This window comes from Melozone crissalis, unplaced genomic scaffold (assembly GCF_028551555.1).
Source record: "Melozone crissalis strain CALT ecotype California unplaced genomic scaffold, PUWL_Pcris_2 ptg000002l_1, whole genome shotgun sequence".
Classification (NCBI taxonomy): Eukaryota; Metazoa; Chordata; class Aves; order Passeriformes; family Passerellidae; genus Melozone; species Melozone crissalis.
The window spans coordinates 9574011-9585054 of record NW_026535780.1 but is presented as its reverse complement, the minus strand read 5'-3'; the positions used below and the strand labels follow the sequence as shown (position 1 = coordinate 9585054).

At 46.0% G+C, this 11044-nt stretch overlaps 1 protein-coding gene across 1 annotated transcript; it reads left to right on the top strand.

Annotated features, from left to right (window-relative positions):
* The first annotated feature begins 229 nt into the window (after nucleotides 1-229).
* On the top strand, nucleotides 230-4113 carry MYC (MYC proto-oncogene, bHLH transcription factor). Its single transcript, XM_054289899.1, has 3 exons — nucleotides 230-366; nucleotides 1247-1952; nucleotides 2992-4113. Exons 2-3 carry the CDS (start codon nucleotides 1262-1264, stop codon nucleotides 3564-3566), a joined length of 1266 nt encoding a protein of 421 aa, XP_054145874.1. The 5' UTR covers nucleotides 230-366; nucleotides 1247-1261; the 3' UTR covers nucleotides 3567-4113.
* Nucleotides 4114-11044: the final 6931 nt, after the last annotated feature.

The following is an 11044-nucleotide window of genomic DNA, read 5'->3' as shown; positions in this document are numbered from 1 at the left end:
TGCTGCCCCCGCCCCCGCCACCGCTCCCCCGCCCCTCGCCGGCGCTTTAAAGGAGGAAAGCAACTAAACTTCTATTGTACCGGCCAGCGCGCCGCGCCGCCCCGGAGCAGCGACCGAGCGAGCGAGAGCGCCGGGAGGCGGCTGCTCCGCCGCTCCGTGGGGTTTATCAAACCGTAGTGGGAGGAAGAGACCTACTTTCTCCCGGCGTTTTGTCTATTTTTTCTTTTTTTTTTTTTTTATTTTTAATTTTCCCCCCGTCCTTTCTGGCGGTTCTTTTTATCATCTATCCATTTTCCCTTCGTTGTTGCCGCACCGCCTGCAATAATCGCCTCGCTACGTCTCGCAGCTGGCGCGTTGGAGAAGCCGGTGAGTTGCGGGGCTCTTCGCTTCCCATCACTCGATTCCCGCGGTTGTGGCGTTTGGATTGACACGGGCTGGTGACACCCCGGCTGCTGGCGGGGCTGCGCTCCGCGGACGTGGATACCGACGGTCCCTCCCGACGGACGCTCTCCTCTGCTGGGGCTCCGGCGTTCCCATCCTTTTTCTTGCACTCGGATTTTAATTTAATTTTTTTGGGGGGGAGGGGAGCATTTGCTTCTCGCGTATGCGCGGGCAGGGTATGGTTGCTACATATATTGCTTATATGCATATATATATATATGCGGATATGTATATATATATATATGACAAGATTTGGCAAAGTTTGCCAAGGTCGCTGCTTGTCCCCGCGCAGTGCCAGCACGCCCAGGTGGGTGGCTGAGGAACCGCCCGGCTCCCGGCTGGAGCCGCCGGGCGCTCGGCACCCCTTCCCGCCGGGACGGGGTGCAGGGATGGCGCTGCGGTCCCGGGAGGGAAGGAGCTCCGTGCCCCGTGTGAGCGGCAGCGGCAGGGAGCTGAGCTGAGCCCAGCCGAGCCGGGCGGCCGGGCTGCCGCAGCCCCTCCGGGGGAGCGGGGAGGGTGGTCTGGGAGCTGACAACCGATCCCTCGGCGGGTCAGGTCGCGCCTCCCGATTGTTCCGCCGCGCTTAGAACGGAGTGAAGGAGGGTCGTAGGTTTTTTTTTTTAATTATTACTATAATTATAATTTTTTTTTTTTTTTACTGAACGCGACTGCGCATTTCCCTGCCGGCACGGTGTGCGGAGCCGGGAGGGAGCGCTGCGCGCCGGGGGCCGGTAGCTCCACCGCAGCCGGGGAGAGCCGACCCCCACGGCTCACCGGGTGCCCCTCTCTCCCCTCCCTCTCGCAGGCACCAGCCGCCGCGATGCCGCTCAGCGCCGGCTTCTCCAGCAAGAACTACGACTACGATTACGACTCTGTGCAGCCCTACTTCTACTTCGAGGAGGAGGAGGAGAACTTCTACCTGGCGGCGCAGCAGCGGGGCAGCGAGCTGCAGCCCCCCGCCCCGTCCGAGGACATATGGAAGAAGTTTGAGCTGCTGCCCACGCCGCCCCTCTCCCCCAGCCGCCGCTCCAGCCTGGCCACCGCCTCCTGCTTCCCCTCCACCGCTGACCAGCTGGAGATTGTGACCGAGCTCCTCGGGGGGGACATGGTCAACCAGAGCTTCATCTGCGACCCGGACGACGAGACCGTCAAGTCCATCATCATTCAGGACTGCATGTGGAGTGGCTTCTCCGCCGCCGCCAAGCTGGAGAAGGTGGTCTCGGAGAAGCTGGCGTCCTACCAGGCTGCCCGCCGAGAGGGGGGCCCCGCCGCCCGCCCCGGAGCGCCGCCCGCCGCGCCGCCGGCCCCGCCGCCCGGACTGGCCGCGTCCCCCGCCGCCTCCGGCAGCCTCTACCTGCACGACCTGGGCGCCGCCGCCGCCGACTGCATCGACCCCTCGGTGGTGTTCCCGTACCCGCTGAGCGAGCGGGCCCCGCGGGCCGCGCCGCCCGGCGCCAGCCCCGCGTCCCTGCTGGGCGCCGACACGCCGCCCACGACCAGCAGCGACTCGGGTGAGTGGGAGCCACGCGTGCTCCGGGAGGGCGTGGGAACCGCGCGGCGCCGGGGGCGCCCGGGGCGCGGCTGGAAGGCAGCGCACCCCCGCCTCCCTCCGCAGCCCCCTTTTGCCCCCCTCCCCGCGTGCGAGTTTTTTTTTTTTAATGCCACGTTTGCGAGGCGCGGAGAGTCCTAGCCAGCTTATTTCCTGGAAAACCAGCCCAGTTTTTCCTCCGGGGAATAAGGGAGTGAAAAGCAGGGGGGGGAAATATAAAGAAAGTGTAGGAGGGATAAACTTTCATCGTGGGGTCCCGATAAGGTTGGCTCCCGGTTTCACCCGTGGGCCGGGAAGGAGTTAACTCCAGCCCGAGAGCCGCGGGGAGAATGTGCAGTCAGGGAGGTGCTAGTGAAAGTGACTGCAGGGGAGTGAATGGGGCTGGGAAAGTTTTAGAAATGCTTCCTTAGGTATGTGACAGCGGGTTCCGCTCCCTCGTAAATCTGGTTTGCAAGTGAGTTTCTACCCAAAGCGCTACAGCCTTCCCTTTTTCCTTTTTTAAAATTAGTTTTCTTTTTTTTTCCGCCCCCAAACTCCCTCCTATTTTCCACAAATTAACAGATCAAGAGAGATTCAGAAAATGTCTCTGAATACCCATGTGTGTTAAGTAAGCTTTCTTTTAAGGCGTGGCCAAAGCCTTCTAAATCCATAATTAAGGGCAGCTTGAGTCTGGGAGCTTTATTGCGCTGTACTGCTGACAACCGAGGTTAAACTTTCCTACTATCTTTCATGCGCTCGACATTACGCAAGATCATTACAACTTTTTGAAATCAGGCAGCCAGGGTTTGGACTGCAGTCCGTGTGTCCTATTGCACTTGAAGCATTGCTTCCTTAAAGGGAAGGCTCTTGGGGAAAGCCATGTCCAGCATCATGAAATAGATTTAAGAAGGGCTTGTCATTGGGTTCCTCGTTGTGCAACTCAGAGTAGCCTTCCTTTTACATACAGTAGTCTTGAGAGTGCCTAAATGCAAGTTATTAATTTATTTTTTTTTTTATGGCAGAAGAAGAACAAGAGGAAGATGAGGAAATCGATGTTGTTACATTAGCTGAAGCAAATGAGTATGAATCCAGCACAGAGTCCAGCAGCACAGAGACGTCAGAAGAGCACAGTAAGCCCCACCAAAGCCCGCTGGTTCTCAAACGGTGTCATGTCAACATCCATCAGCACAATTATGCTGCTCCTCCCTCCACCAAGGTTGAATACCCAGCTGCAAAAAGGCTAAGGTTGGAAAGTGGCAGAGTTCTCAAACAGATTAGCAACAACCGAAAATGCTCCAGTCCGCGCACGTCAGGCTCTTCAGATTCGGAAGAGAACGACAAGAGGCGAACGCACAACGTCTTGGAGCGCCAGAGGAGAAATGAGCTGAAGTTGAGTTTCTTTGCCTTGCGTGACGAGATACCCGAGGTGGCCAACAATGAAAAGGCTCCCAAGGTTGTCATCCTGAAAAAAGCGACAGAGTACGTTCTTTCCATCCAGTCAGAGGAACACAGACTGATTGCAGAGAAAGAGCAGTTGAGGCGGAGGAGAGAACAGTTGAAACACAAACTTGAGCAGCTAAGGAACTGTTGTGCGTAGGAACTCTTGAGCATCACTTAGAATAATGCAAACTAGACTGAAACTATGGTAAAATATTAATGAATCTAATATCTTTCATGAACTATGTGGTCCATCAAGTATGGAACTATTGCAACTGCATGCTGTGCGATTTAACTTGAGACTACACAACCTTGGCTGAATCTCCCAAGGGTTTGGCCAGAACCTCAAAACTGCCTCATAATTGATACTTTGGACACAAGGGATGATGGGACATTTTTCATGCTTGGGGATGAACTCTTCAATTTTTTTTCTTTTAAGATTTTGTATTTAAGGCATTTTTTCATACGAGAATCCAAAAGAAAAAAGTTGTCCCCAGTTTGCTGTATATATTTACACATCATATTGCCATGTAAATACCTTTAATAAAGCCTTTATAGAAAAATGTGCAACATTAATACACAACAGTTGTGGCAACTGGATTTATACTTGTCTTGAACTTCTGTGCCATAACATTTCACAATTTTGTTTTTTATTTAAGTACTTTTTTTCCTTTTAAAAATGATTTTATTTTGTTTTTAGATAAATAAATATTTCCCCAAAATCTAATTAGCTAAATCCTGTGTAAAGACTTCACTTTGTCTCCCACTGTTGTCATTAAATGTCCATTTCCATGACATTCCTTTTTCTGTTATCCTGGCAGTGACCTGACTGAAGTTAAAGGGGAGTTGGATGAGGGGGAATGGTGATAGTTTTGCAGCTTTGTGGGGACCAGTTTCTTGCTCCCACTCCATCTCTAATTCCAGTGGATAAAATTGTCAGTGTAATGTGCCCTGTCAATTCAACTTGCTGTGCCACCAGGTCCTCCATGCAGGTGTGGTAGCAATGCCTGTGTTGGTCATGGTCATCTGCCTGCTGAAAGTAAAGCTGGAGTGGTGCATTTTCTCACTGATCACCCCAGTATGTAGGCTCTGCATTCCTTCCACATACATATAATTACATTTTCAGGGCATGACCTTCATTCTGCACTAGGGACATAGCCATGTACTTTGAGGGCTGCTTTGTAGTAGGCTCACCTTAATTGCTTCCTGTTTGATTTTAACAGAAGTTAAAGAGGATAAGAAAATAAACTGAGATGGTGAGTGTTGAAGTGGTTAAAACAACAGAGCGGTTTCCCTTTTTAAGTGCTGAAATCAGCAGAGCCAATCTTGGTCAAACACCTTAACACTTTATTAATGTGAATAGTTACTTGGGATTTCAAGGGATACAAAGTTCAAGGACACAGAAAAGGGAGCAAAGGAAAAGGAGAGCTATTTCTCACTTGAAGATTCCTCAGACAGATTCCTGACATTTGCCAGACATATTAAATAATATTTACATTCAGGACTTGTCTCATGATCAGCCTCGGATGGGCCATAAGGTACTTGCTTGACACAATTCCAAAGATTAGATTTGATCTTTTCTCCCCTTTTCACCCTCTTAGCACAACTTCAGTCATGACTTCAGTAACAAATCAATGAGCCCTTTGATGTGGAGGAAGAATGTGTTTTTTAAAAACTTGGGCCTTGCACTTTTCTGATTTTCATAATTCCGTTAAATACATATTTGCTTGGCTTCTGACCATTAGAGGAGCAGAGCTGCCAGATAGCACCAGTGCCAGCCACTGAATGGGGACCAAGGGTGCAGGTTTTCTATTGCTTTTGGGTTCAGAGAGGGAAGAATGACTGGGTGTGGGTATATGTGGGGTGGGACAGGTGGCACTATGCAGGCAGGGTAGATGCCAGAAGTCTCTGATCTGCAAAGCCCTGGGTAACCACCCCAAAAATCTTGTGTGAGGGAGTTTGGAAAGATGGTAAGTGTGTAAATCCTATTTGATGGAGGACTTTAGGTGTTTGAAGGTTTCCTGGAGAAAAAAAAAAAAAACATTATATTAGAAAAAGAGGACAAAGCAAGGCTTTTCTCTTAACTTTTTTTGTATCACCCCCCGTAACTGGGTTTATAGAAGTGGTCCGCAGTTTTTTCCAGTGTGTGATTCAGATATTCACTTATGAGGAAAAATAAAGTGAAATGAAACTGTTAATTGTATCTGAACTGTAAATTAGGACAACTTGCAGCTATGAATCACATAAAAGTTCTGCCTTTTATTAGACAGGATATCTAATTTTAAAAATACATTCATTTTATGTGCCTTTTGGTGTGCTTCCTATTTTAGATATTGCTTCAGAACAGAAGCAAGATGTTGTTGAAGAATTTATAACTGCAATCCCATCCTCCAAAATAAACCAGGAGGTGTAGATCCATCCACAAAAACTGAAAAATATGTCACCTTTGAGTTCCAGTTTCATGTGTTAGCAAAGCCCCCTGGCTTCTTCCTGTTAAATGAGGCTAGACCACAATGATTAATGAACCTCTTCTTATTTGTCAGCGTCTTATATCATTTGGAGAACAGTTTTGGGGTTTTTCTTCTATCTGCAGAAGGTCCTTAGTATTTTGATGAATAGGATACTTGCAGTTATTTAATTTCTTACTCTTACTTTTAATTGAGCGTCATCTTGCCACTGTCCTACTGGAAAACAAACCATGAACGTGATCTCAAATTGCCACTCTAAAAAATACAGTTTTGTGGGGTGTCTCTCCAAAATTATGACATTTCTTACTTTGTTGTAAGATTGCAAAGTACCTGAATAATGCAATTAAAAAAAAAAAAAAAAGAAGAAAAAAAGAAAACATCCAGTGGGTACAGGGTTAAGAAACCTCTTCTGGTCATTAAATTGCTGCTGGAATAAAGAGGAATGTGGCTTCCACTTTCTGACTCCTCACCAGAGATTAGCACATTCAGAAGACACAGACATCTCACAGGAGCTTCTGGGCTGGATTCAGTTAGCAGTGCACTGTATCTGGATAGGAAGGTGTTGGGGTTTGCTGCTGTTTTGGAGCAGTAAGGGAGATAAGCTTACAAAAGCAGCATCTGAGCCTTGAAATGAAATGCAGAATTTACAGTGCTTGCCAAACAGCTGTACTGAAGCTCTACTTGAAATACAAGGAGCATTTTTAACTTCACTTCTCTGCTCCTTTACTTTCACAGGACACTTGAAGCTACTTCTCTTCCAGATGAACTTTAGGCAAAATGTTGCATCAAAGAAAAATGGAAACAAACCATCTGATGAAAATAAAACTTCCTTTATCATTTACCCTCACTGATTTAATTTAATTAAATACCAACTTTGAGGATTCCATCTTAATTTTTATTCTTGTGCTTAAATTTTGTCTTTGCAGCCAAGTTTTCATGTGAATGGCTTCAAAGTTTCAATGCAGAATATGCTAGGGGAGAACTGGGATGTATAAAAGAACCCATGTTGCTTGATTCAGCTCCCACTGGAATCTGTAGAAATTCCACGTTTCTTCCAGAGAAACAGATTTGCGCCAGTGGAGGATGCTCTTGAAAATTTTATCACTACCTATAAAGAAATCACTTTACTTGTCCCTACGTAAGCACTCTTGCTCATGAAGCACTTTGCAACCCTTGCAGGCAGTTGAGAGATGGCAAACATTTCATCAGAGTTGCATGAAAGGGAGAATTTCAGGTAAGTGGACTAGAATAACGTTAAACTGGAAACAAGCCAGGTCACTGTAGTTGAAATCTGAATTTATTCAAAACAGAAGGTGGAGGTGGTTGTTTCATCTACAGAAATGAACCAACTTCTAACATGGTGGATTTTTTTGTTTTGTTTTGTTTTATTGATTTGTGTTAGAATCATCTGCCAAGGAATTAACAGAAAAATAAAACTGAACTATAAGTGATCTTAACACAGGCAGGCAGCTTGGGGAGAGATTCAGGATTTACTTCCCAGCTTACAGGTTTGCTGTTTCTTCATTTTAAAAGGACATTTATGGGAGCTTCTGAAAAAAGGCTCTGCTGAGACTGAGAACTAAGCCCTGGTTTCCCCTTGTCGTTGTTTTCACGTAGATGAGACCTAAACTTGACTAGAAAAAGTGAAATCAAGAAATCAGATAGATAAGCTGCAGAAACCAGATATCATTTCCAGTACAAAACATTTGATGTTCAGCAAGTTTTACCTACCTTCATATCACTTACTCATCTCAGGCATAGCTGTAAATGTCAGTGGGGGCAGGCTGTAAAAAAATGTTATTCAAGATTCAGAGTAGCTGCTAGAAAGTCAAAGGGGATTTTTTTTTCCTAATTTAACCAATAATCTTCTACATGGATCTTGAGCGAAGGGAAGGTGCAAGAATTTGGAGCACCTTGCTTATAGCAGTGGACTCAGCCGTGCAAGCAATTCCCTTTATAGAACCACAGAATTGTTTAGGTTGGAAAAGTCTTTCAGATCATTGAGTCCAACCACTAGCCCAGCCCTGCCAAGTCCACCAGCAATCCATATCCACAAGTGCCACACCTACACATCCTTTAAATCCTTCCAGGGATGGTAGCTCAGCTGTCTGTCAACCAACACCCCCAGGTCCTGTTCCCCTGGGCAGAAAATACTGGCCCCAATACTGGGCCCTGGGGAGCACCACTTGTAACATTTAACTCCACTCACCACCACTCTTATCCAGCCAGATTTTTACCCAGTGCACATGTCTAAGCTACAAATGCCCAGTTTTTCCAGGAGAATGCTGTGGAAGATGCAGTGGCAAAGGCTTTGCTAATGTCTAGGCAGACATCACAGCCTTTCCTGCATCCACTAAGTGGGTCACCTTGTCATAGAAGGAGATCAGGTTGGTCAAGCAGGACCTGCCTTTCATAAATCCTTGCTGGCAGGGCCTGATCCCCTGGTTGTCCTGTACGTGTCAGGTGATGTCACTCAAGATGATGTCTCCATAGTCCTCTCTGGCACTGGGGTCACACTGAGGGCATGTGGTTCCCCAGATCCTCCTTCCCTCCCTTCTTGCAGATATGCCTCATCAAAGAGTTGCAGTCCCTGTGCTTCCAGGGGGGAGCTGGCTTGGGTGGGACCCTGGCCAGGCAGTGGCAATATCACCCTCAATTGGTTTGTACTATAATACAGGCATTTTTTCAAGTCTCTTCAAGCCCAAGCAGCTTGTCTTCAAGTGTGTCCAGACTCCACCTTCCTAGCAAATGAGAGTAATTTTTTCTGATAATGATGAGTATGACCTTTGGTGCCAAATAATAATTCATAAGAAAAAGCATTATTGGCCACTTGCCAAAACTATTTAGTATTTGTAGTTACTGAGTAAACCTTGCTTCAAGTTGCCACCAATGCATGGGAGCCCAAGCTACAATGCATTTCTCCATGGTTGTGCTTGAAGCCATGAGACACAAGGGAGAAATCACTGGCTGAGAGTGAACCCCACAGCTCAGGCTGACTGAAGGATTGTATTCCCACAAGCCCTGTTTCCAGCTTCCAGCTTGACACAGGAATTGTGGAGCTATTCTTTTTTCTAGACAAGTCTGGGAGAGAACAGCTAGTTCCTGACATTATGTGTTATGGTGATTACATTTTATTGCTAAATTCACCCTTCACATATGTCTGTCTGTGAATCTTGCCATGGCTACTTTTCTGTTGAGTACATTTCCATTCAAGGCAAAATCTGTCTTGTCACCATGTGTAATTTCCATTCCATGTCCCAATTACATGGAATTATGTTTTCCAGATAGGATCAGAAAGAAAAAAAAAAAAAAAAAAGTAGAAATAAGGATTAGGTGCAATAACTGCAGATATTTGAAAATACAAACTGCAAAAAATTAAGCAATCTGACTGGGTCATAAAGAGTTCCAATCAGAGAAATTAACACTGCTTGGAACTAATTAGCTTCATCAGCTTCCTTCATGCTAATTTATCCATGAAGAAAGAGGGGGAAAAAATTACAGGGATTGTGTTCTATATACAGCAACTACGAGGGCAAACACCCCAAAGTTCTGCGGGCTGAAGTTCGAGTGTGCATGACCACATACACAGCCCCAAAATACATAGCCCCAAAATACAGAGCCCCAAAACACGCACCCCACTCCCACAGCCACATCCCCCTGGATCCCTCAGGACATCCCCTGCATCTCCGGGCTCGCAGCTGCACAGCAGCGCTCCCGTTTCCCGGCACATTTTTCTTCCCGGCACCACACGTGTGCAAGGGGCTGCTCGCAGGGGTGCAGCTGCCAGAGCCAGAGCTTCTTTTCACTCCTTTTTCTCCCATTAATCTGCTCCGTGACGACAGCAGAACCAAACAAAGCCTCTCGGTGCAGGTAGTTCCTGTGATCTAGTGCCCGGCTGAGTGTCTGACAAAGCCTTTTTTGGCCTGGGACCAAGGCCCTGCTGTGCTGTGGATGAGTTAGGGGAGAGGGATCAGCGCTGCAACCCTGTGCATACAGCAAATGTGAGCTAAAGGTTCGTGTGCTTCCCTCCCTGGGCAGGGAAACATCCCCACCCTCCCGCTCCTGAATAATGGTGCTGTCTGCAATACCAGGTGGGGTCCTACCCCACATCATTTAGGTTCCAAATTTATTCAGTCTTGTTTTATGTAGTTCATTTAGGTTTATCCAGTGTGATAAACTGCCAGTGCTTTTTCCTAGAACTATTTATGTTCTCATTTGACTGCACTACAATAGCTCCTTAAGTAATTTTGATTTATTCACGTGTGTCCCAGGAAAGAAAACCTGCTCTGTTACAACTGGTATCAGGGCAAATCTTTCCAATAAGAGCTCTTCAGAGAAGCTGATGTTTAAGGATCTAAAAATATGGTGAGGATGCTGGATCAGACAGCAAAGTTTCTATGAGGGTTGTCCCACTATTCTACACTTTGCTAATTTACTTTTAGGCTACACTTTGAAATCATGAATAGATTAATAAACTGAATCTATATTAAAAGGATGCAACAAAATATATAGAAAGCATTTTGCTATAAACCATGTTCCACGAACATAAAAAATCCAGGGGAACCAAATGTGATCCATTTGTTTCTGAGGAACTTGAACAAAGATACTTCTGGACTGGGATGGCTTTTCAACGGTGAACAGCATCACTATAGAACCATAAACCAGACCTTTTAAATATCAGAGTGTTTATAGTGTGTAAGTGTGATGGACAGGAGAGGAAAAGAGAGTTTTGGTTTGGTGGTTGGGTTTTTTTTTTTTCTTTTATCAAGCAAGTATTTTTCATGGAGATTTTACAAGAAAATTCCATCAGCCTCTAATAGTTCACCCTGTACTGGCTGCAGACACTGAGATTCACAATGGATTCAATGGATTGAGAGAAGAAAGCGTGTATTATTTTGATAAATTGTGCTGTTTTATAATATTAATTTGATCTGAAAAATTCCTCTCATCTGGGCTAAAGCAGATTTTTCTTTGGGCACACATAAAATCTTATTATATGTTCCCATTATCGTTCATCATTATGGTAAAGAGTAAGATAATACTGTATTGTGCCTAGAGTTGAACACTTTAAGGGAATAAAAAGGCTATATGAATATCTTATGAAGTGATTGCAAAATAAAATTGACATCAAAGTGATTCGACTATGTAACATATTATTCCCTCCCTGTAA